Raw genomic sequence first — 27427 nt, forward strand, 5'->3', positions numbered from 1 at the left:
CCCTGCTCCCTGTGGATTAGGATGTAGAACTCTCACTACTTTTCCAGGGCCATATTGCACATATTTTACTAGTTTGTCAAGCTTCAAACTGGCATCTTTCACACTAGTAAGTGTATAACTTGGGATTTGAACATTTCTTGGATAAAATTATGAGTATGGACCCAGAAAGATGGCTCAGAAGTAAAGGTTCTTGCCTCTAAACCTGATAATCTGAGTTTGATTTCTGGAACCTATGTGGTAGGAAAGAACTGACTCCTACAAATTGTCCTCTGACTTCCACATGTGCATTGTGATATATGTGTGCACATGTGCGCACACACACATATATAATAAATAAGGGTAAAAAGTTAAAAGTTATGGTTGGGATAGTGTATACCTACACTCTCACAATCCACACCACATACATATGCATATTTACACAAAAATAAAAAACTAAAAAAATTTTAAAATTATGAAAATTTCCAGTTTTCAGAAAAGTCAAGATAGGATTTATTGACAGCCATAGGGCCATTTTATGTTTGTGCCATTCTTTGTGGCTTAAATATTTTAAATTTTCTTAAGAAAAATAGCATTTGTTCATAAATTCTTCAGTATAGTGCTCTTAAAAAAATAAGGACCCTTCCCCACATAGTTATAATTCTACATTTTGGTTCACTCAGTTGTTTTGAAATTCTTTTATGGGTGATTTATTCAAGACAAGTTCTCCTAATCAAGAAATAAACATTGCATTTGGTAATTTAGGTCAATTTTTAATATAAAATACTCTCTCCTGTCTGTCTGTGTGTGCATCTGTCTATGAAACTGATTTGTCAAAGAATCAGACCAGTTGCCTTGTAGACTGTTTCTTCTGGGCTTTTCAAATGTATTTTTATGGCACAGTTTCACTTTTCATTCTACCCCTTGCTTTTCTTGTTGACTAGAAATTGGTTCTGAAGACCTGTCTCAGTCCATTTACATTGCTGTAACAAAATGCTACGAACTGTAGCTTACACAACAGAAACTCATTTCAAAGCAGTTCTAGAGACTGTAAGCCCAAGGTCAGGGCTCTGGTCATTTTGGAGTTATGAATTTTGGGGGATATAAGCATTCAGTTCTTTAACAAAGCCCAATCCATTCAGTTTTGACTTATTTTTTAGTAAGAGTATTTCAAAGCCTGGTGTGGTGGTACATGCCTCTGATGCCATCACTTGTGAGGTTGATAGGAGGATTATGAGTTTGATGTCCATTTGGGAAACAAAGAAGCAAGAAAAATCATAGTTAATTCAGAATATCCATTTTTCCAGACTTTAGATGTTTCTTCTGCTCCTTCTTCCCTGTCCTACAGGTAGGATCACCTTTTGGTGTATCTACTCAGTCTCCCCACTCTCAGCCCTCACCCCAATCCAGCAGCACATCAAGTGTACCAATCAACACTTTGGGGGGCTCTGAATTAGCTGCATTTTGTGAAGTGCAAGCTGTACAGTCTCTGCATCAGTGACAACAGAAGGGCTGCAGCGTCCTGGCGGTCACTGTTTCCATGCCCCACCATTCCTTCCTTGGTTCTAGTCAGCTGTGAGCTCAACTTCCTACTATGTGCATGTTCGGTCTCTGATCGACATTTACTCAGTGGCTTAAAATCCACCAATGATCATCTCTTAAACTAGTTCATTGGAGGTTTCAAAATAGTGTTAGCTGGCATGGTGTGTGTGTGTGTGTGTGTGTGTGTGTGTGTGTGTGTGTACGAGAGAGAGAGAGAGAGAGAGAGAGAGAGAGAGAGAGAGAGAGAGAGAGAGGGAGAGAGAGTCCTGGTGATGGAATTCAGCTTCTCAGCCTTGGCAGTGGATGCCTTTACCTGTTCAGCCGTTTCCTCAGCCCCGAACCTTGCTTCTTACACGGGGGTCCTGGGGGTTGAACTCAGGCATTCATGTTCGCAATGCAAGTGCTTTACTTGCGTCATTGTCCCAGCCTTTAGGGACATTCTTTTATGAACTGGACATTGTCCTTACAGCTGGGCTACTTAGTTATTCCTCCTGGAAAGAAGACACCCTGTTCTTTCTTTTCACACTGCCAACTTTGGAGTAGACATTTGAGAAAAAAGCCGTCTCCACAACTGAACTTTATGACAACGGAATCTGTTTCACTTTTGGCTTTTGGCAATGCTCCAGGAATACTTGGATTTTTATGCATTCAATTTCAGTGGACTAGTGAATAAATAAGAAGATACTTTTAGCTTTCCAACTTCTACTCAGCGCTGGGGGAACTCAGGCCTTTGGAAATGCTGGGCAAGTGTTCAACTGATCACCAATAACCGCAGCTCTCTCATTTTTTAAAAATAGTTTCTATGTTGTTATATAAACTTACCTAAAACCTCCTGAGAAAAATTTTAATTTTTTTTTAAAGACACAAACCATGCCAGGAGGTGGTGGCACACGCCTTTAATCCCAGCACTTGGGAGCCAGAGGCAGGCGGATCTCTGTGAGTTTGAGGCCAGCCTGGGCTACCAAGTGAGTTCCAGGAAAGGCGCAAAGCTACACAGAGAAACCCTGTCTCGAAAAACAAAACAAAACAAAACAAAACAAAAAGACACAAACCATGATATACCCTAGAGTGATATATATAAACAGTGGCTATGTATAAAAAGTCAATAGGACTGAACTGAAAAGCAAATAGCATTTAATCTTACGAACAAAATTAGTCTGGAACTAATTGATCTTTGCATCTATTTCTATTTTCATCTGGTTCAGAACCTCTTTAGTATTGACACAGACAGAGACACAGACAGACAGACACACACTTTAAAGAGTTTCAGAGCTAAATGCAGCACAGTTGCTGTAAAGATTTCCTTGTCTGTTTCTGAGTGAGTTCACCTGCAGTTAGGATCAATCACACAGTTTCTCTTCAGCAGGAATCTTCTTAGTTAGCTCTAACTGCCTTTAATATTGGGCACTGGGTTTTCCTCAAGATGTTTCTAGATTTTTCTAAAATTTTCTTTCTCTGCACTCGACCTTAGTAAGCAGACCAAGAAGTGACTGAAATCTTCCTTCTCTGGAGATGATGTTCTATAGCATGGTTCTCTGATGATGGAGATGTTTCAGAATCAGCACTGTCCTGGGCTCTATCTATGACAATTGAGCACGTGAAACGCTAGTGGAACTGGTGAACTATATATATATATTTTAAATTTTCTTTCATTTTAATTAAATAAAATAGAAATAGAAATAGAAATAGTCACAAGTAGTTAATGGGTAACCGGATATCAGTCATTTTCTTCTCTTGAACAACAACAACAAAAACCTGTGTGTTTAACAATTCTGGTTCCTCCAGTGCTTTTTAAAACTGGTTCCTCTAGTGCTTTCTCTAAGCCATGCCTCCTGCATCATCAAATATTACAAGCACACACTCGAAAAGTCCATACAAGATTTCTGAGTGTGATAACCTTGCCGGTAATGGGATGGTAGAATTAGCCTTGGGTCAGCAGCTGGAAGGCTGACTGCTTTTCCTTGCTCTGCCACTCAAGTTCACAGCAGACACACTAACTGGGTATGCCTAGAAGCCACTGTCCAGATTCAAATTTGGTATAATACCACTGAACTACCCTGGGAGTCTAGTCAAGCCTTGTTCTGGAATGCACTTTGTAACATTTAAGCTGAAGTTTTCTGTTCCACCAGCCAATTCCCAAATAACCACACAGAGACTTATTAATTATAAATGCTCAGCCGACAGCTTAGACTTATTTTTAACTACCTCTTATAACTTAAATTAACCCATTTCTATTAATCTATGTGCTGCCCTGAGGCTCATTTACCTCATCTATGAACTTCCCATGTTGTTTCTTCCATGTCTGGTCGCGACTCTTGTGACTCCCTGACTCTGCCCCTTCTTCTTCCCAGCATTCTCTCTGCCCCAAAATCCTGCCTAGCTACTGGCCAATCAGCTTTTTTTTTTTTTTTAACAATGAGTGCAACACATCTTCACAGTGTACAGAAGGATTATTCCACAGCATGTGTTAGTCATTTTTCATCGTTGTGACGAATGCCTACAGTCTTAGGGATAAAAGTTTAATTTATCCCACCATTTCTGGGGTGTCGATCTGTGGTCCATCTGCCATGAGGCCATGATGATGCAGAAGACCATGGTGACAGGAACATGTGGCTAAGCAAAGTTGCTCCCCACCATGGTGGTCAAAAAATGTAGTGATATAGGAGGAGGCCAGGGACAAGTTATGTGTTTCCAGGGCATGCTCCCAGTTACTCACTCCCCCCAAATAGGTTCGACCTACCAATATTGCCATTATATTGTGACCCCAATCAAGGGCTTAATCCTGAGTAGATGGGAACCCCCAGGACTCAATCATTTTTCTCAAAGTCCATCAACCCACTACTGATTTTCTCAGCACGTGAGCCTTTGGGAGACATCTCAGCTTCAAACTGGAACATGTTTTAGGAAAAAAGGAAGAAGTATTGTTGTGGTCAACTGAATGTAGGTAATTATAACTTATTAACCATATGCATTGAACAAAGCCTATCCTGGGTCCTTTGACAAAAACTTCACAGCTTTGTTGTACATTTTAGCCAAGAGAAATGCATTTGCTGCTGTTGTATGAACTGTACTGACAACATGATGACCAGCAGTGATAACCAAAGGGTACAGTACGTTCAAGAGATTGCAAGCGTTAGTCAATGTCGGTGAAATCGTTTGGAGGTGGACGCTGAACTGCAGTCACCTGAGACAAGGTGGGTCAGCTGGAGATTTGAGACTGTCCCTCAGATCCCAATTGTCCATGAAAAGCTGGTTGTTCCCCAAAATGAAAACATACTTGTTTCGGAGTTTGTTACAATTCTCTGGGGAGCAGATCTCAGCACAGTTCCAAACAGGAATAACACAGACCAGCAGTTGAAACAAAGTAGGCTGTACTGGTAGTGGGTGGGCATGCAGAGAAGGAAGCAAGTGCTCCAGCACCTAGGGCCTCTTTCCTGAATTAGATCTGAAGAGCCAGGCTTGGGTGGTCCCGGATCTTGCCTCTAGTGGAAGAGTGATTGCTTCATGTTTTTAACTGGTGTTCATTGCAGAACTGGTAGACAGAATAAGCTACTACAGTTCAGACAGTAGGGAAAACAGGCTCGTGGTGCACTCAGGAGGAACCTGAAGGGGCCTTCTATAACTTTGTCCCACTGCCCTTTCTGGATTTTCATACCTGAGTGTGGAACAGGCAAGTTTCCTGGGAGCAACTGCATACTTCAGGAGCCCTTGGCTGCCTCCATTACCCTGTATGACCAGTATTCGGCTGACATTTTTAGCCTCTGGTCCTCATTCACTCTTTTTATGGGGACGTTGAAGGAGTGGGAGAGTCTTGAGAACAGCTGGGTCCTCCCAGCTGCTGGGTGGTTATTTTAAGCTTTGGTTAATGTATCCAGAGACCCAGATGGCATTTTGAACTAAGCTGCTTTGTGAAATCTTGTGATAAAATACAATGATGTTTATTGAAAAGGCAGACACACATCCTCAACATTATGTGTGAAACTTGCCCTAAGAATCATTTTTGATAAAAAATCTGCTTTGATGGACCCTTTGCGAACTCTGGAAGGTTGTTAGTTTCTTCATAGACTTGAGGACTGGGTCTTAGGGTCCACTTCTGGAGCAGCCCAAACAGAAGTGTTAAATCCATCAACATTAATTTTCATTTTAGGCTCCTGCCCATTGTTAGAGAACAGTAATATAACTAAGCATTAAAATAGAATTTTAGCAAGATTACTTGAGACTACTACACAGGAGGAAAGGGGTCTGATTAGCCTAGGACTGTAACAATGAAGATAGAGAGGGTCAGGGCTTCAGTGTCGGGCATCGGCCACTGGCCTGTGAGTAGATCTAAAACACTCACTGCTTTCCCTGCTTATGCTCACACAGCCACAGGGGCATTTGAAATCCTCTCCTCTGATTTCACCCTGCTAGTTATGAGTAAAATCATATCTGTAAAATATGCAAGACTTTTAAAAGGGAAGACCCACGTTTTCTGAGTCCTTAGATGTCATGTGCCTTGTATGGTTTTAGTGACATCAACTTTTGGAGCAATGTCTGTATTTGTATGAAGAGAAAAGAATTCAGGGACACTCAACCATCAGGAAGATCTTTTTCTTGGCCTGGAGTCATGGGAGTTTTTGACTTTTCTTTTCCCATTCCAAGTCTTTACTGAGAAGCATTTTGTGTAAACATAATATTAAGTTATATACCTTTCTATTGTTTTCCTTTAATAAGATTTCTGGTTTCTAGCTAGTGCTATCTAGTTTTATATTTAGGATCCCCAAAGTGGGGGCATGGCTGAAATTGGAGGTTCAGAGTTTGGCTTATTCAATAAAACATCTCAAAAACTACTGAGAGGAGGGCTTCAAAACTAATGGTTCATATCTCCAACACAGAACACATTCTTCCAAGTCAAGAAGAAAACCCGAACAATTTAATACAAAAGTTGTCACCAACAAACACACACAAAAAGATAATCAACCTCATTGTAACCAGATACATCTAAATAAGAATAATCGGTATGTTAAAAAAATTGAAAATATGAAAGAGTTGGTGTGGCTGTTGGAAAGGCATCATATTTACATTACATATTGTTGATGATATAAGTTCTATGTCATATTGCATATATTATAATACATATTGGTAACAGACACACATTGGGGTCAGTCAGCTTGTCAGTTTATAGCTTAACTAATACAGTCTTTATAGAATAGGCCAGGAGTGTGTTAACCTAAGAATCAGTTCTATAGATGTTTATGTACAAGTGTGCAAGCCAAGCCTGTATTCAACAATGCTCGCTGTAGCACTTGACCAAAAGAACATTAGAAAGCAATCTATATACTCCACAGTGGAGAAGAGGCACATGGCTTCTGACACGGCTACACAGCGACACTATTAAAATCTGAAAATGGAGGGAGTGGGACTGTATGGTATGAGAAAGATATGAATGGTCACTCCCCAACTGGAAAAGCAATCACTGGGGACGCATGATCCCGTTTTTTTTGTATGTAAGGTCAGCAAATAGGGTTGGACTCCAAACAGTTATAGTGGGCATATCTGTGTGTGTCTGTGGTGGGATGGGAGGAGAACCCCTTTCCTTCTGTATTACACACTTTTCTAATTAAAACAGTTATACATACACATATTCATTGATTTCATAATTAAAGACATTAATAGCCAGGTGCAGAGGAGTTGGGTAGAGGATTATCTAAGCTTATAGGGCTGGTCTGGGCAACCCAAGCTGCCCTCCATCTCAATAACCAACCAGCCAAACACACAAACAACTAACACACCACCACCACCAAATAGATTTAAGAAACAAAGTAAAGGCAGAAAAAGGTCTGGAGTATTGTTGCTTGCAACCTGCATGATGGGGGACATCACATAGCCTTGGGGTTGGTTTATAAAAACGGAGAGAGCAGTGATACTTGCCTCCACATTTTGTAGGTTGCTCAGTGGCTTAATATAATGAATTATTAAGAATTATTTTTGTATACTCATATGACACAATTATTACAAAAATACTTTGCTTTGATGAAAAGGAGGCAGAGTGTGTTTGCCTTTTCTAACCAGAGGCTCCTGTTGGTCTGGGGACCACAGTTGCTTCCTATGGCTTCCTCTTGACTTTTGGCATTTCTCCACGCTGCCGGCAAGCTGGGTGGTGGCAGCTGCTGAAGATACCATCCATCCCCTTTCTTCCCAGCTGTGCCCGCACACACACACATGCACTCCTCTCAAGGGTCCTTGAGGTGGCGGCAGCTGCTTCCACAAAGACTGACTCAACCCAAAGGACTTTCCTGGGACAGTCTGTGTGTTGTCTCCTGAAGGGAGCTGGTTGGGTCAACACCATACTTTTCCATATTTACCCTTTCTGCTCCTCAGTGGAGACACCAATCCCGGCCTTCAGGCTTACCCCACTGCCCTTTCCCGAAGCCAGATCTTAATCGGCTTATTTCATGAAGCTTTTCTGACCTAATGGGCTGGGCCATGTGAGAGATCATCGAGAGGAACAGGCCCAGCAGAAGCTGAGAGACTCCGTGCTAATCTCACTAATCGGCTGAGGAGTCTGAAAACGCACAGCTGTGGGAGCTTGCCTTGCTTTCAAGCGCTTTGTTAGGATGTTTGTCAGGGGCTTGTGCCTGCAGCTCTGCTCAGTGTTTGGTTAGGAGGCGTGCTATTTTTTTGGGAGGATCTCTCAAATGTACAGTGACAGATGCAGACACGGAAGGCCTAGAATGGCTGTCATAAATAATAGTAAACTGTTTAATCTCACTGGGTTGTAAATCTGATGGCAGGGGTCTTTAGGTCACCAGTTCACATAGGATAAAGGGTGGGTCCACTTAGAAAATGAGCAGTTATTATTTCCCAGTCAGGCAGAAATTGGTCTGAGGAGATTCATTTGAAAAAACACACATAAATGAATTTTAATTGATTGTGATAACTACTCAGAGAAAATATGTAACTTTAAAGAGAGTTTAAAAATCTTATGTGCAATCTCTAATGTAGAAGCTACCCACATAGTGTGAGTTGATATATATGTGTGCATTCTGACTACTTTATCAAGTAGCATATGCCCAGGGCCCCATTCTCCTTACCCCCTACATGTGGGAGCCCACAGAGGCTCTCTAGTGAGACCTTACTCAGGGTCAGAGAATCAGGGTTTGCTTTACCAGGCAGGGCTGCATGAGGAGGTGATTTGGCCACAGGTGTGTTTACCAGGTGTTTGGAAGGGTTTACATTTGGCTGTAAGGTGGTGCTTTGATCTTGCAAGGGGGAGATCTTTTGCCTCTTCCCTTGGCATGTTATAAAAAGCCCTTTTCAATAAAGGATGAGGCTGTTGGGTATCAACCCAGGCCCTCCCAAAGCTATCCTGTGTTTCTGTCTTTCTTCTCATCGGCTAGCTCTCTTTCTACCTGATATTTTCTTATCCCTCTCTTCTCAACCTCAAAAGGTGGGAGCTGGACTCCCACACCCACAGAGCTGTATTTTTTCCTTGAATATGTCTAAGAGGAGTCTTTATTTCTTTTTCTGTTGCCATGACTAAAACAATCCAAAGGAGAAAGGGTTCATTGTGTCTCAGAGTTCAAGGTCCAGCCCATCATGCAGGGAAGTCACGGCAGGAGCTTGAAGTATTGGTCACATTGCATTTCACTCAGGCAACAGACAGGAATGAATGCAAACAAGGTAGTGCTTTGCATCTCTCTCCATTTTATACAGGTCAGGATTCCCTGCCCAAGGAATGGCCTGGTCCGCAATTAAGGTGGATCTTACTGTAAACAAGTCAATCTCCCTTCCCAAGCGAGCCCAGAGGCCCCTCTCCAAATGATTCTAGAGTCTGTCAACTTGACAAATAACACTATCACTGAGGACAGAAGATCCCAAATGTCAGAAATGTTTGATCATATCATAGAGCCAAAATAGATAGCCAAATCTTCCTACTCACCTGTGTTTCTAGAGTAGTCAGTAGATCTGGTGATGGAGTGAGAGAAGAATATAATGTGTATGAGTCTGATGGTTCTAGGCAGGCCCCTCTCTCTCTCTCTCTCTCTCTCTCTCTCTCTCTCTCTCTCTCTCTCTCTCTCTCTCTCTCAAGGATGGCTTTGTGAGCTGAGCTCAATGACATTGTTGAATCAGTAGCCAGTCTGGAACATGCAAGTGGACAGAGTCAGTGAGCTTAGACAGAACAGTATAAGAAGATGTGGTTGATGTGGGTTGTCATTCCCTCCCATAGACTTTGGCAGCTTCTTAGTGGGCAGATTTGGTGGCTAAAAAGACACTGTAGCTATGGACTGAAGTGCTTCTTAACTATTGGCAAATAATATCCAGTTTAAGTTACACCTTGAGATGGCTTCAGTCTTCAAACATGTAATCAATCGTCTTACAAATAGAAAGTTGAGCAGTCAATAATAGTCCATTTAAATAATGGAAGATTATATACCCATTAAAATCATGTTGAGAAAATTATTCAGTGCCATGAAAAGATAGACTTGCCCAGAAAGGACACATGCCACATGTCCTCTCCTATATATATATGCCCTCATTTGAGTCTTTAGATTTGAGAGGTTGACTTGGAGTACTTGTAGAAGTTGGGAAACTAAAAAGGCTAGGGGAATGGGAGAAAAATTTTTAAGGAAGCAGTGGTATGAAGTGGGAAAAGGGAATAATGGGTGGTGATTAAGTGAGGATGGGGAGGGGAGGACCAAAGAGCAGATGGGGGAGGGATGCTTAACACTAACGATGTTTGACAAAGTTGTATGGAAACCAACTTGTAAACTGTAAGCTTACACACAGACACAGACAGACACACACACACACACACACAAACACGAGAGAGAGAGAGAGAGAGAGAGAGAGAGAGAGAGAGAGAGAGAGAGAGACTAAGTGAATAATGTAGGCTACATAACAATCTCTTTTGTAACCATGTGTGAAGACAACCGAAACAGACAGAGGCCTGGGAATGTTGACAATGGTTGTTGTAGGTGGTGGGATTCCAGATGATTTTTATTTTGTTACTATGTACTTCATAGATGTTTGACAAAAATAAACATGGGAGAAAACCATTTCAAGTTAGTACCTGGTGACGATGACACATTCATTCATTCATTGTTAGGAAATGTCACCAGCTAGAGAAAGGCCTGGGCTGTGCTGAAGGCTGGCTGGGGGCGGGGCACCGTGACCTGGAGTGTTGCTGTTTTGCTCCCCTGGCTCCCATCATGTGATCTTTTAGATCCTTTAGATAACAAAACTGAGGTGCAGAGGGGCCAAGGGTCTTGTCCAGAGTCCCAGAGGCAGGGGAGCAAAGTCTGTTTTAGTAGAACTTTCTGCTGGGTACCAGCTTGTGTCAGCTTGACGACTCCCTTCCCTCCTTCACTCAGGGAGATGCAGTGGACACTGGCGATTTTTATCCTTGGTCTACTGGGGTGATTATACCTCACAGAATGTTAGCAGTTTACTGAGTCAGGCTCAAGGACAAGGCTGCAGAGCAAGGACAAGGCTGCAGAGCACTCTCCAAGCACTGAACTACCTGATTGCTAGAAGGGATGCAACTTCCAGGTTTTACTCTGTTTTGCAGCTGAAGGCAATTAGATTTCCCGATCTCAGTGAGATTTTTCATAATGGGCTGATTGAACAACGTAACTTGGCCCAAACTTCTATCTGCCTGTGAGCTTTCTTCACATGCTCAGACACTAGGAATTGCATGAGAAATCTGTGCTGCTTTGGTTCAAATGCACCCCCACTCCTCTCTCCAGCTCCAGAGCGTATAGAATGCTTTCCAAGGGTCCAGGAAGCTGAGGATGTATCCGGTTGTTCCCATCTGGTCCCCATGTAAGAGAGCACATAGCTGACAATTATCCATGTGCAAATGGAGAAGTCCCTTGATGTTTGGGTAACCACATCCATGCCTTGCCTCGAGTCTGTTATTTCTCTAAATTCCACTGAGCCATCCATCTCCTTACTCACGCAGCACTCCTTAAGGGTTGGCATCTCTCTCTGACAGCTGGGACTTAGAGACCGGAGGCTTAGTATTCATGTTCATGGCAGCCGGGCTTTGGGCTCCGTGTGTGTGTGTGTGTGTGTGTGTGTGTGTGTGTGTGTGTGTGAACAAAGAGGACAGGAAACAGGTCCTTTATATATTACTAGCCATAGCACTTCATAGGTGGACATGGTGGCATCTGTGTGGTCCTGTAGAATACTCGGTGAAGTATGAAGGAAGTGTCTGTTTAGTGTTCTCTTGACTGTTCTTGATTCACTCTGGGATGTGATCCCATTAAAGGGATGTGATTCCATTTTAGGGCCGTGACCCAGGTTGTGGGAGACACCGAGGAGTGTCATACTTACCTTTCTTTTCCCTTTTAATAAATGACTTGCTGAAAGCTAAAAGGGAGTTACAGCAGGGCATTTTTCTTGAGAGAGTTCACACATGAGACCAATCTGCTTTTATTAGTGTTATGTTACCGGAGAACTCACTCAGCACCGAGGTTTTGTATCTGCTTTGGGATTTCAGCCTTAGGGTTGCAATTGTACATCTCTGCTCTCAAGGACTTTAATTGGAACTAATGAGAAAGTGAACTCATACTAAATCTAATTTCGAAGAACAGTTGTTAGCATTCCGAAAGAAAAAAGAGAAAGCATGAATAAAATAATAGATTAGTTGTGTGCACATGATACAAAGAAATGGGAGTGATGAGAAGCCTCTGTGCCATACTGTTTCCATCTTAGACACTGGTCTGTGACCCATGGAGGGGCATTTTACTCCCTCAGCACTAGCCATGTCCCTGCTTGGGTGAAGACAATACAAGCATTAAGCAGGTGAAGTGTAAGAGTTGGTGGGAGGCCTTGGCATTGTTAGAACAAACAGGAAGCAGAGGAGTCGCTGCCATGTCGGTTTTTCTCCAAGCGTTTAAAAAGTTCCTGCTGAGTAGGGGCCTGCTGACCCATCTCTCTACTTAGCCCTGAATCTGGGAAGGCATGTGCCCCACTTGCATATCTGCAGAGTCCTGCGTGATAATGTCTCTCTCCCATGGGATTGTCTCTAGCTGGCTGCTTCCTGTGCTCAGAGAACTAGGGCTTGTCTCACTGTCTTTCCAAGCTGGAGCTGAAATGTTCTGTAGTGGCCATACGAACCCTCCAGGGGAGTCTGGTTGTGCATGGCTGGGTGGGGTCACTCTTAGATGCAGCCAAAGCCAGGCAGTGGGAGGTTGCGTAGGCACTTCAGAATACCATACTTGGCCCTCCCCAGCTGAGCCTGGGTTTTACTCAGAAACACAAGGCAGGTGCTGCCCTTCAGTGCTGTACTCAGAACCTAAGCCAGTTAGGTGAGTAGACCATGGTTTCTTCGCAAGGCAGCTGTCTGCTGCTTTGGTAGAGGTTGGCATTTTTAGGACTTTCCCAGAAAGTGAAACAATGGATTAAAGAAGAATCTGCTATCTAGAAAAAAAATAATTTTTAAGAAGTGCAGGGTTTGAGGAAGACATTAGTATTATATTGGGTCATATCTAATTTTAAAAGAGTTCTTTAGAGAACCTTAGGTAAACACTTTTGGCTTTGCAGATAAGGACATTAAGCTCAGAGGAGTTAAATGGTACAACCTGGATTTTTTTCTCACCCCCAACTTGACATAAATTAGAAGTATTTGGGAAGTGGGAACCTCAGTGGAGAAGATGCCTCCATCGTATTTACCCCTGGACACATCTGAGAGGGTCCACCCCACTGTGGGCGGGACCAGCTCCAGGCAGGTGGTCCTGGGAGATATAAGAAAGCAGGTTGAACAAGTCATGGGGAGAAAGACAGTAAGCAACATTCCTTCATGGCTTCTACTTCAGCTCCTGCATCTGCAGAGGCATTTCCCTGATTGCTAGTCGATGTAGGAGGGCCTAGCCTGCTCAGGACAGTGCCACCCCCTGGCAGGTGGGCCTGGGCTCTATAATAAAGTTAGCGGAGCAAATGAAGGGGAATAGCCCCAAAGCATCACTTCTCCAAGGCCTCTGCTTCAGCTCCTGCATCCAGGATCCTGCCTTGAGTCCCTGCCCTGACTTCCCTCAGTAATGGACTATGAATTATAAGCTGACGTAAATACACCTACCCCAAGTTGCTTTTGTTCACGGGTGTTTTATCATAGCAATAGAAACAGAATTAGGACATGGTACAAGACTCATATGTAACTTCAAATTGGGTGTCTTCCTTTATTCGTTAAGTCTCAAATGTGCATTTATCCTCACAATTGCTAGATGTTGGACACTGTGACTTTTCTGGTGACATTTGTCTTGGGTTAATTGGGAAAGGTTGACAGAAGAGGGAGCAATGTTGACATGCAGAGGAGAAGAAGATGGGGGGGACTGAGACCAGAGTAACGGGTACACACCAGAAACCAAATCTGTGCTGGAGGCCCCTCTCCTGGGACCATCTGAGGACGTGTGGTCTTGCTTGCAGTTCAGGTCTTCAGAACTACAAGAAGCCGACACGCTCTTGTTTTAGCCACTTGGTTGTTGACAGTTGGCTGTGGAAGCCCTAGGAAAGGGTACTTACTGGTTTTTATATTAGTTTGCAGATTTTGTATTAATTTGTTAAGTCTACCATAACAAATGACCCACTTAGCTTAAAACAACAGCAATTTATTTTCTCACAGATCTGGAGCCCAGAAGTTGAAATGAAGCATTGGCAGGGCCATGCTCCCTGGAGACTCTCTGGAAGGATCTGTTCCATGGCTCTTCTAGCTTCTGGTGGCATTCCCTGGCTTCCTGGGCTTGTGGCCACATTGCTCAGCCACAGCCATCTTGGCCTCGGTCTTCACCTTCTCTCTGGGTGTCTTCCCTTCTCTGTGTCCATGTTAGTATAAAGTGCTGACCTCTCATGATGGAACTGGATCAAATGAGTCAGCCTGCTATCTGTCTGACCACCACAGGGGAATGCAGCCATATTGGAGCTTGGGGTTGATCTCTACTATTGGCAAATGGAAGAGTCAGCAGAGGAGGAGGGCAGGTCAGCCTAGCTGAACAGAAATCCATGTTTGTAAGCTCTTCCATACATCTTCACCATGGTGGTCACTTTCCTCATGAGCTCTTGGATAATGACAGGAATGGGTAGGGAAAGAGGCTGATGGGAACTCATAGAATGGGCTCTCATATCTCGATCATTGTATTGGTTAGTTTTGGTCAACTTGACACAAACCAGGCTCACCTAGGAAGAGGAAATGTCAATAGAAGAATTGCCTCCATCAGACTGACCTGTGGGGCATCTGCGGAGGCATTTCCCTGATTGCTAATTGACATAGGAGGACCTCGCCCACTATGGGCAGTGCCAACCCCCTGGCAGGTGGGCCTGGGCTCTATAGTAAAGGTAGTGGAGCAGGAGAAGAGGAACAGACAGTAAGCAGCACTTCTCCAAGGCCTCTGCTTCAGCTCCTGCATCCAGGATCCTGCCTTGAGTCCCTGCCCTGACCTCCTTCAGTGAAGGAGAGTTCCTAGGCATTGAAAGCTGAAATAAACCCTTCTCCCCTTCGGTTGATTTTGGTCATGGTTTCATCCCAGCAACAGAAACCTACCTAGGTCAGAAGCCCATCACTTACTCTGCTTACTTCTGGTGCCCGTCATGCCCCTATGGCTCTACTGAATTTTTGTGGGCTGCTATATTTGCCTCACCTGGGCAGTTAAGAACTAATTACTTTTAAATGGCTAAGTAGTATTCCATAATTTGTTTTTTTGCATTACTTTGTCTAACTGGTTCTTAATTCCTGGATAAGATTGTTTTAAAATTTCCATTTTAGTAAGTGTAAATGTACCAGAAGACAAATCTCCATGTATACATCTTTTCCAGTTTTATTAACTTGTTCATTAACTAGTTAATTCCTTGTGCCGGGATGGAATCCATGGCTTCATGAAGTATACTAGGCAAATTCTCGCCACTGAGCTATGCTTCAGCCTTCTGTGTGCCAGTTACAAACTTATTTCTTTAAGGAGAAGCACAAATAATGGGGCGGAGAAACCATTGTGAATGGACGCCGTCAGCACTTCCCAGATACTTTCGAGGGCAGTGTTTGTGTGTGTTCCTGTTTGCACATGGCTTGTTTCATGGTAGGTGCTCACCATGAATTGAATGACAGGGGGAATTTCAATGGAAGTGTATGGGAGATGCTTTGTCGTGGCCCTGGATAATAATGGGATGTCTCTACCATCCTCTGTCTTCCCTGTCTTGGTCAGTAGTTACTACTGAGCACGGAGTTATTAAGGGTAGAAAACTGGCATTATTCCTGACTGCTTTCTCAGAGCTCCAGCCTTACCTACTGGTTAAAAACTGAGCGCAGCCTTACACAGTAGGGTGCACTCACTCTCTCTTGCTTTGTTTGGTCAGACTGGATGGGTCACTTCTGCCTGGGGATTCTCATGAGGTCACTGTCAGCTATTGGTAGAAGTTCTGTCATATGAAGAATCGATAGAGGCCCGAGGATCTGCTGCAGGTGACTTACTTACTCATGAGGCTGCCACGTGGTGTGGGCTGTTGGTGGGAGGCGGTGGTTCCTCCACACAGAGGCCTCTCCACGGGGGCCTTCGAAGGGCTTAGAACATATGCTGCCAGAGTCTTCATGAGTAAGCAGTCCAAGAGAGCTAGGCGAAGAGTGTCAGTGCCATTCTCAGCCCCTCTGTGGAAGTGGATGGCGGGATTGTGTTGATCACCTTGATTGGCACTGTTTGGGAACTGCACAGGGGCCCCACTGCCAGAAGGCAAGCCCCGCAGCGGGCTGTGTGGAGACTGGCTACCACAACACCTCCCTCCGTGCTTCATCCCAATGGCATGTTTTGTCTCTGTTTCTACAGCCTCTACCTAGTTTAGGAAGCTATTAGCTAACAGCCCCGATAGATTTTCACATGCTCTGTAGCCTCTGCTCTGCTCACTACTCAATGTATTTCCCCTCCTTTTTCTCTCCCTGCTTCCCTCCCCTCTCCCCTCCCTCCTGCACTGGCTCTTAGTCATTGTGCAGTCCTAGTTTTACAAAGACAGTTTCTTTCAAGTATATTGTGTACTTTGACCTTATTGCCCCCACATCTCCCCTCCCCCATCTTGTCAGTCTCCTTCTTTCATACACACACACACACACACACACACAAACACACATTCACACACTTACACACAGTCACACTTTTCTCTCTCTCACACACATACACACACACACACAGTCATACATACATGTACACATATCCTCACACACACACACACACACTCATTCACACTCACACACAGACTCTCACACTCACCAAACACACAAATGGTTTTATGTATTGTGGGAGACCCACTCCCACACTCCCCCCCCAGGGTACTCTTGAGGGTGGTGAAATGAGAAATATTTAGATAGAAGGATAGAGGGGAGAGAAACAGAAATACAAGATAGCCTCGGGAAGGCCTGGATCATTATCCACCAGCCCCTCCTGTTCCTTCTAAAGGGCTATTTATTGGAATGCCAGGAGGTGGAACAAAGTCTCCCCGTAGCTCAGCCAAGTGCAGACCCTTTCAATCACTTAGTAACCATGCACACGGTCAAGCAATCCTCTAATGCAGCCCTGCTGGGTAAAGCAAGCTCAGATATCACTAGGAAACCTTTGTGGGCCCCCACAATGTATCTCTTTAAGATCTAGCATCCACAAATGCAAATAAAGTGTGATACTATTTTACAGAATTTGGCTTATTTTGCTTAACAATTATCTCCAGTTGCATCTATTTTTCAGCAAATAACATAATTTTTCATTCTCCATTATGTTAACCCCCAGGGTGACCCCATACTTGATTAATCATTTCCTTTGCTGTGAAGAAGTTTTTACTTCCATACAACCCATTTGTGAGTTCTTGAGATTGTTTCCTGAACTATTGGAGTCCTGTGCATGAAGTTCTCCCCTTGCCTTGGTCCTGACATGTTTTCTCTATGCTTTCCTTTAACAGTTTTGGAGTTTCAGGTCTCACATTAAGGCTGTGATCCATTTTGAGTGGATTTCTGTACAGGGTTAGAGGTAGGGATCTAGTTTCTTGTTTCTGCACACATTGATATCCAGTGATATTCCCCAGCACTATTTATTGAAACTTTTCTCAGAACTCCGGTGGCTGTAGTTGTGTGGAGGTGTATGTCTGGGTCTCGCGTGTGCTCCATTGAGCACATGGCTCTTTTTGTACCAGTGCCGTTTCTGTGACTATGGTTCTGTGGTGTAACTGAAGTTAAGTGTGGTGATACCTCCAACATTGTTCTTTTTCTCAGGCTGTTCGAGGCTCTCTGTGCTTCCACAGGAATTTTAGGATTGTTTTTCTATTTCTGTGAAGAATGTCATTGGAACTTTAGTGGGGATTGCACCAAATAGCTTTTAATAACAGAGCCATTGTCAATTATCAATGCTAATTCATTTTATCTTCTAATGTCTTCCTCAAAATATTTCTTCAGTGTTTTAAAATTTTCATCATAGCAATCTTTTTTCCTTAGTTAGGTTTATTCCTATCCTTTTAACTCAGGTTTTTGAAGCTCTTGCATTGGATGGATTACGGATTTCTTTCTCAGCATACATGTTTCTGAGATTAAAAAAAAATGCTGCTGGTTTATTTGTGTCCTGCAGCTTTGCTGAAATTGTCTACCAGTCCTGAGAGTTTTCCTGTGGCATCTTTAGAATTTCCCATGTGCAGAATTATGTCATCTACAAATAGGGATTAGGATCACTTACTTCTTTTCCTACCTGCATACATTCTCTTCTCTCATCTTATTGCGCTGGTGAAGACTTCGAGGACTGTATTGAGTAAGAGGGGAGAAAGTGGACACCTTTGGCTCCTTTCTGACTTTATAAAAGACAATATCAGCCCTTACCGCAAGTTCAGAATAAATGCGGGGTGAACGTCACATACATCCTTCCCTATGCTGAGGTGTGCTCCCTCTGTTTTTAGTTTCTTCAGGACTTCATCATGAAAGGGTGTTGGACACTGTCCAAGGCCTTTTCTGCATCTGTTGAGATGATCATATAATTTCAATCCTTGAGTCTGTTGATGTAATTTAAATGCATTCTATTTATTGATTTGCATGCTTTAAAACCTTCCTGTAACCTGGAATGACTCCAACTCAGTTGTGGTGAATAATGTGTAGTTGAATTCAGTTTGTAAGTATTTTACCGAGAATTTTTTACATGTGTATTCATCAGGGAGGTTGGCTTGTAATTTTATATTTTTTTGTGTGTGTGTACTTAATTGGTTCAGTAGTAGAGTGATTCTGACTTTGGAAAATGGGTAACAGTGTTCCTTCCTTTTTATTTTATGAACTAGTTTGAGGAGCACTTGTATTAATTCTTTAAAGGTGTGGGTGACTAAGCCTGGGCTTTTAGAGTTGACAGACATTTTGTTATTGCTTCAATCTCATTTTTTTTTTTTTTGCTATAGATCTAGTTAAGTTGTTTATATCCTCTTGTTTTAATTTGGGTAGATCATATATGTCTGGAAATGTATCAGGTTCTTTTAGATCTTCCAATTTACTATAATATGTTGCAGACATATTCTCAAATGATCTGGATTTTGTTGGTGTTTGCTGTAATGTCCCCTTAACACCAATAATTTTATTAATTTGACTTTTTGCCTCTGTCTCTGTTGGTCTGTTTATCTGTCTCTCTCAGTTTATCTAGGTGTTTGACAATCACATTTATCTCATCAGAGAACCAAATCTTTGTTTCATTGATTCTTTGTATATTCTGTTAGTCATTTATTTTTTACTGTTATCTTATAATTTCTTTTCATCTACTGATTTTGTCTTGTTTTTGTTTTTCTAGGACTTTGGAGTTCATCATTACGTTACTTTTCTGTTATTTTGCTGATCACTTTACTGATTTTTTTTAAAAGTAGATATTTATAGCTATCAACTTTCATCTTAAAAGATCTTTTATCATATTCTATAGACTCTGGTATGTTGTGTTCTTTTGGTCTTAGGAATTTAAAAAAATCTCATAATTTCCTTGATGACCTATTCATCATTCAGCACCCTGTTGTTGGGTCTCCATGGGTTTGTACATTCTATAATCTCTTATTTTTGAGACCTAGTATATTTCATTGTGATCAGGTAGAGGAAATTACTTCAGATTTCTTGTGTTTGTTAAGACTTTCTTTGTGTCCTAAAATATGGTCTTCTCTGAAGAAGTTTCCATGGCCTGCTGAGAGGAATGTGAATTCTGCTGTATTTGGGTGGAATCATCTATAGATGTCTATTAAGTTCTTCTGACCTCTGTTACTTAACTGATTTTTTTTTTGGAGGTCTGGGAGACCTGTCAATTGGTGAGAGTGACATATTAAGATCACTCAGCATAATTGTATTTAGGTCAGTTTGTGCTATTACATCAAGTATTATTTGTCTTTGTGTTATAAAATTGGGTATGCCAATGTTTTGTGCATATCGTTTTTTATAATGGTAATTTGTTCTTGATTGATGGTTCCATTCATCATTATGCAGTAAATACAAGTTTGTTGTTTCTGCAGTCTTTTGTATGTTCCTGGTCCTCGTTCACTTACTGCTTTACTGTGGTTTATTCTCTCCTGGGGCCTCCTGGATATGTTTATCTGTCTCTTTAGTGTGTAAGGTTCCTTCACGTGTCCTGTGCTTCCCTGAATTCCCAGAGAGAGCACCAGGAATGGACCTTTGCCTGCAGAACTGCTTGGCTCTTGACTCAGTGAGGGTCTTTGAATTTTCATTTTAAAGTTGATTAGTATATATTAATTACCTATTATGTATTTAATTACATTCATGCATATAATATATTTTTTATTATACACACCCCTATTACCCTCATCATGACTTCTCGCCACTGCTCTGGTCCAGTGTGGGGAAGAGAAGATTTCCCAACACCACCCCATCCTCGGCCAGTGCAGCTGCCTTGGGTGTGGTTTTTGTCATCCTTCCTCAATGCTCCTAAATGCTCTGTTGCTGAAAATACAGTGTGAGCTTTATGAGATTCTCTTCTTCTCCTAGACTATGATTTAAACACTGCTGTGCCCTCACTGGCACTGGGAAGAGGAGAGCACACACAGTTGGGGCTGAGCCCTTGAGAGTGCACTCTGGACTTTTTCACCTGTTCTGCTTTCCAAAGTTTTCTTTCTTTCTTTACTACTTAGATTAGCAGTTTTCTTCTTTCACCCTTCTGTTAGGATAGCTGATGTCCAAGTCCCTGCCCCTCTGCTCCCACGGGGACAGTCTAGGAGTTAATGTCTTCTGGTTTCATTTCTGTTGCTGTGATAAAATACCCCAACAAAAGCAGCGTACCATTCCTGGCTATGGTCCTTCATTGTGAGGAAGTCAAGCCAGAAACTTCAAACAGATAGTCATATCATACCCACAGTCAAGAACAGAGAGAAGTGAATGCAAACATGCTTGCTTGCTTCTGCTCACCTTGGCTTCTCCACTCTTATGCAGTTCAGGATCTTACCTAGGGAATGGTGCTGCCCATAGTGGGCTGAGCCTTCCTATATCAGTTCATTAAGACAGTCCCCCATAAGCATGCCCACAGCTCAGTTCAATGAAGATAATATCCTGTTGAGACTTTCTAGGTGCTTCTAGATTGTGTCAAGTTGACAAAGGTAACTATCACAGCATCATGGGTATCATCTGCCATCTTCCCCTTTCCCAATGTATTTTTCATACAGAACTTGTTCATTAATTTTAATATTACCAAATTCACAGATATTGTCTTACACACTTGCTGATTGGCAGGTTTGTGCTAGGTTATTTAGAAACAGTGAAATAAATAGTTCTTGAGGGTTATACACAGTGGGTAAATAGATAATATGGGAAGTATTAGGTGATAATATACAACACAGGAAATGTTATCAGGATAAATAGAAAACCATTCAAGGTAGGGATTGTGAGTACTGCATTTCATAGGGCTGTCATGGTTTCTATCTCTCACACTGGAGTAGAAACCCAAAGGCGTGACATCAAGAGTGGGATGTGACTGGTCACATCGAATGTGCAGTCAGGAGGCAGACAGCTATGCATTATTCTGCTCGGTTGGCTTTCTTCTTTTTATCTGGCTAAAGACCATGACCCATAGAATAGTACAGACATTTAAGGCAGGTCTTCCTCCCTCAGCTCACCTAATTTAGATCATCCCTCAAGACATGCCTGGAGATTTGTTTCCATGGTGATTCTAAATCCCATCAATGTGGCAATCAAGGTTAAGGTACCACACAGAAGAAGCAGAAGTAGGAAGGAGTCCCTTTCTTCTTCCTTGTCATTTCTAACACCTTCGTCATTACAGTTTCTGAGTCAGAACCAAACTAAGAATTAATGTGAGCTCAGCAAACCTGTTGGTCATCAAAAGTAGATATTTCAAACACCAGAGATCAGTACTCCTTAGGAACTTAACAATTACTGGTGGAAAACAAGATATGAGCAGCCCGAATGGGCTTGGAGACTTTGGGTAGGGAACACAATGCTAGAATTCCTTTTATTTGGCTTTCCTAACATAAAACCTGCTCAGTTTCTTTGGATAGAAGATGGGGTACCTCTTAGCAAAGCATGGCGTACTTTCCTGCTGGAATGCCTTCAGTTCTGTGTAGCTTGCATTGATTTTTTTTTTTTTTCTGGACGGTTTAGATCGGACGACTGATTATCGGGCAGAATGGCATCTTGTCGACACCTGCAGTCTCCTGCATTATCAGGAAGATCAAGGCAGCTGGTGGAATCATCCTCACGGCCAGCCACTGTCCTGGAGGGCCAGGGGGAGAGTTTGGAGTGAAGTTTAATGTTGCTAATGGAGGTATGTGGTTCCAAATACGCCTTACCTGATTTTTTTCCTCATGCATTATTGTACTCTATGATGATAAGTGGGCAAAGTGGAGAGGAATCAGCTCAGAAAATTTGGTGAGGAGCCCAAGGTGATGTGATCCCAAGGAAGTAACAGATGGTCCCTCAGATGCTCAGGACTGGTCTATTGATCTCCTGCATGCTTCAGCCAAGTGAAAGACTGGATAGTTGATACTTAACTGATACAAGAGGACTCTGGATTTTAAAGTTAGAACTTACCCCAAAGGCCATTTAAAATCTCTCTCTTATTTTGTGAAGAAACAAATGGAAGCTCCAGGAGACTGAGTTACTCTGGAAGTAACTTCCAAAAGTGACCTTCCAAAAGTAACTTAGAGACAGACAAATGTAGCCTAAGTCTGATCTCAGTGTAGAATTTCTCTCGCTACATATATATTTACTTTGTTCTTAAATGTATAGAAATGTACAGTCTGGAGTCCTAGTGAACAGTGAGATGAATTTCTTTAAAAAACAGAATGTACAGAAAAGTAGGGAGATAATAAATACACTCCAGGTATCCATTACTGTGTTTTCCCCATTTTGGTAATCATTTTAACCCCTGGGGTATTTTAAGGCACAATTCAGCATGAAGACATTCCATACCTAGATATTTTTGTGCTCATTTTTAAAGAAAGACATATTCCCACACAACTAGAGTAACATGCCACCGGGCTACTTGCTTTTCTTCTGGTGATGAACTCCTGATGTGAAGCAACTTGAGGGAGGGTGGGCTTGTGTTGGCTCACAGTTTGAGGGGACACAGTCCACCATGGAAGGGAAGGTGTGCAGGGGAGAGAAAAAGCAGGGGAAGGGAGGAAAAGCTGGTGCCTAGTTGGCTTCAATCTCCGTTTTTATGCAGCCCACAGAATGGTGCCACCCACACTCGGGGTGAGCCTTCCCTCCTCAACTAAACCTCTGTAGAAACAACCTCAAGAGGTGTGTCTCCGCCGGGCGGTGGTGGCGCACGCCTTTAATCCCAGCACTCGGGAGGCAGAGCCAGGCGGATCTCTGTGAGTTCGAGGCCAGCCTGGGCTACCAAGTGAGTTCCAGGAAAGGCACAAAGCTACACAGAGAAACCCTGTCTCGAAAAACCAAAAAAAAAAAAAAAAAAAAAGGTGTGTCTCCTAGGTCAAGCTGACAATAGTGATTAATCATCACACAGATCTAACGAAAATAACACTAATCCTCTAACACCATTTGAAACTTAATCTCTAGTCACCTTTCTTCCCAATGATTGTCAAAGTGTTATTTACAGCTATTTCATTAAGAAAAAAAGATGCATCTCAGAACTGTACATTTGTTTGCTAAGACCCTTCAGTATCTTTTAATCTAGAATATCAAATATGTTTGCTTATGAGATCACAAGCTGAATTTTAGTAAAAGCCAGTTATTATTGTGAGTTATTCCTGACCCCAGGCAAAACAGTATAACAGAACATTATGAAGAAGACTTTATTATTGTTCTTTTTCTGTAGCCATTCTGCACATTATTTAAAAAATAAACCATTCATAAACAATTCATGTTGAATGTTAAACACACACACACACACACACACACACACACACACATACACACACACACTAATTACAAGGAAAAGCTAGAGCATGTCTACACCTGAAGAAGTAATCAAAGCTTAATAGTACAGGAAATAACCAAGCCACAAAAGTAGACCCAAAAAGTGAAAGACAGTAACAAAGAGCCTAGCAAACAACAGAGGACAGTCAGCTAAGTGGCAGGGGTGAGTAATTATGAGTAATGCCCCAGAATGTAAATGGACTGATATCTTTAATTAAACTATGTAGAGTGGCTGAATGGGTACAGACAGATAAGAGCCATCTCCTTGCTGCCTGTAATTGACTCTGAAGCTTTATGAGAACACATAAGTGGAACGGGAAGGGGCAGGAGAAGATATTTCTGGAAGATAGACACTAAAGGAGATCAGGGCTGGCACACTTAGGTAAAATGGAACTCCAGTTAAATAAGTATTATAAGGTCAAAAGAAGGTCGTTGTGTAATGATAAAGGGATCAGTTCACTCAGAGGCCATAGAGTTATATATCTATGTACTCAGTGCTGAGGCTCCTGAATCTGTAAAGCAAATCTTAATGGATAGGAAGGAAGAAATGGACATCAGGAGAACAATAGCAGGGAACTCCAATGTCCCATTTTCAACCATGGGTAGATCAACAAGACAGAAAGTTTTCAAGGAAATCTGGGATTTGAACTGCACTTTGCACCAAATGGACTTTGCAGGCATGGGTAGAACTTGTTCTCTCACGGCAGCAGGGTGTATGTCCTTCCCCAGGACATGTGGAACATTCTTTAGGGAGAACACATTAGACAATACAATAACAAATTCAAGAAATATATGGGCTATCACCTGATACTTGATAGGATGGCGACTATGAAATAGCAAGAGATGAATGTTTGAGAGGATACGGAGAAAGAGAAGCCTAGCACAGTCGACTAGGACATAGACTGGTACAACCACTAAGGAAAAACGTTATGGAGGAAAAACGGAAATTCATATGAGCAAGCCATGCCTCTTCTGCCTCTAAACACCACAATGTTGGGTCACTATATTGTGAAGAAATCTGCACTTCCATTTTCTTTGTAGCATTGTCCACAGTAGCTAAGATGTAGAAACAACCCGGCTATCTGTTAATAGATGAACAGATGAAGAAAGTGATACTCACATGATGGGATATCACTTAGCCTTAGAAAAGGATGTCATTTGTCGCAACATGGGTGGACCTAGAGGACATTCTGCTAAGTGAAATAAGTGTGAGTTTACTTACAGGTGGAATCAACGATCATCAGCTATACAGAGAAGGAGAGTAAAACGACACTTGTCATTGTTGGTGAGGCCAAGGGGAGGGAAATGGGGAAATAGAGGTCAGAGGATACAACGAAGCAGACATGTTGGATGAACAACTCTAGGGATACAATGTACAGGATGAGTGTTATGGATGATTGAATTGCAGTATATTCATGACTTCGTTCAGTTTTACCTTACTTGCTTTGCTACAAAAAACTGCTTGTGTTATGATAAATAAGTTAATTTGTTCTATCATAGTAACCATTTTATTCTGTATGTGTGTGTGCATGTGTGTGCATGTAGAGGCCAGAGGTCAACCTTTAGGGTCATTTCTTTTTTAAAAGACAGGGTTGTTTTACTGACTTGAAATTTGCCATGTAGGCTAGACTGGCTGACCAGTGAGCCCCAGGGATCCCCCTGTCTCTGTCTGCTGGGATTACAAATTCATGTCACAACATCCCATCCCTCCCTCCCTCCCTCCCTCCCTCCCTCCTTTCCTTCCTTCATTTCTTTTTTTTTTTTTTGCTCTGGGGTCCTTATGCTTAGATGGTGAGCCCTTTACCAGCTGAGCTATCTACCCAGACCTTACTTTATTTCTCTATATATTCCACAAAATTATGTTGTAAACTTCAAATATACATAATGAAATTTATTTAAAAAAAAAACAAAGCAAAAACTAAATTACCTAAGTTCCCCATCTCGCCACCCCCTCCATTATGAGACAGGATCTCACTATGTACTCTGGCTGGCCTGGAACTCACTGTGTAGACCAGGTTGACCTCTGCCGCCTAAGTGCTGAGATTAAACATGTGTGTTACCACATCCAACAAATGCCCTGTCTCTGAAAGCTAGCTTAAAGCTGTGCTGTCTCACTCAGAAAAGCTCCCCCACAGCCTACGTCCAGTTCTGCAGCAGCTTTGGAAGATTTCAGATGAAATATGAAGTTTCTGAGATTTTTGTACACTGATAACACCAGAAATCAGAGTTTTCTATTTTGTAAAGAAATAGGATATATAAGCTGTCAAGTGAATAATGAATTTCAAACAGGCATTCTAAATCAGCATCTAATTTCATATCTTAAAAATGTATTTACATTGATTTGTTTATTTTATGTATGTGTGTGTGTGTATGTATTTGTGTGTGTGTATTTGTGGTGTGTGTGTAAGTATATTTGTGGTGTGTGTATGTGTATTTGTGGTGTGTGTATATGTGTATTTGTGGTGTGTGTGTATGTATATTTGTGGTGTGGGTGTATGTGTATTTGTGGTGTGTGTGTATTTGTGGTGTGTGTGTATTTGTGGTGTGTGTGAGTGTATTTGTGGTGTCTATGTGTATTTGTGATGTGTGTGTATTTGTGTATTTGTGGTGTGTGTGTATGTATATTTGTGGTGTGTGTGTATGTGTATTTGTGGTGTGTGTGTATTTGTGGGGTGTGTGTGTGTGTATTTGTGGTGTGTGTGTATGTGTATTTGTGGTGTGTTTGTGTGTAGTGGGGGCATCGTGTTTGGAAGTCAGAGAACAATGTGTGGAAGTCAGTTTTTTCATTCTATCATGTGGGTTCCAGGAATCAAACAGATTGTCTGGCTTGGCAGCAAGCACTTTACCTGCTGAACCACCACACCAACCCTACTTCATATCTTATGAGTGTCTCAGTTGCCTTTGTGATGTTCTGTGAGGCATGAGGGGAGAAAAATATGATTTTTGTAATCGTTTAATTATGTTACCATTACAGAACACCTAAGACCGAGTGGTATATAAAGAGAGGAGTTTCATTTAACTCACAGATTTGAAGGCTAAAAGTTTAGATCAGTTAGCCCCATATATTTAATCTCTGGTGGGACATTTCTGGCATATCACAAGATGATGGGTGACATCATTGTGGAAGTACATATAAGAGGAAGGGAACTGTTGTTTGTTTTTTGGCTTGTTTTTCTTTGGGGGGGCTCACCACCTAGCTCCCAAATAAATCATACATGGAGGCTTATTCTTAATTATACATGTCCAGCCTTAGCTTGGCTTGTTGCTTGCCAGCTTTTCTTAACTTAAATTATCCTGTCTACCTTTTGCTTCTGGGCTTTTTCCTTTTTTTTTTTTTTTTTTTAACATTTCACTCTTACTCCATGGCTTGCTGTGTAGCTGGGTGGCTGGCCCCTGATGTCCTCCTCCTTCTCTGGCTCTTTTCTTCCTCTTCCCAGATTTCTCCTTCTCTTTATTTTCTCTGCCTGCCAGCCCCACCTGTTTTTCTCTCCTGCCTCGCTATTGGCCGTTCAACTCTTTTTAGACCATCAGGTGTTTTAGACAGGCACAGTAACACAG

The 27427-nt window shown here is 42.2% G+C and overlaps 1 protein-coding gene across 1 annotated transcript in view; it reads left to right on the forward strand.

Annotated features, from left to right (window-relative positions):
* The window catches only part of Pgm5 (phosphoglucomutase 5), a 172220-nt gene that overhangs the window by 2523 nt on the left and 142270 nt on the right, over positions 1-27427 (forward strand). The window contains exon 2 of the mRNA XM_059259492.1: positions 22088-22250. Coding sequence (XP_059115475.1) covers positions 22088-22250 — 163 coding nt within the window. The remainder of the gene's footprint in view (positions 1-22087; positions 22251-27427) is intronic.

This window comes from Peromyscus eremicus, chromosome 1 (assembly GCF_949786415.1).
Source record: "Peromyscus eremicus chromosome 1, PerEre_H2_v1, whole genome shotgun sequence".
Taxonomy (NCBI): Eukaryota; Metazoa; Chordata; class Mammalia; order Rodentia; family Cricetidae; genus Peromyscus; species Peromyscus eremicus.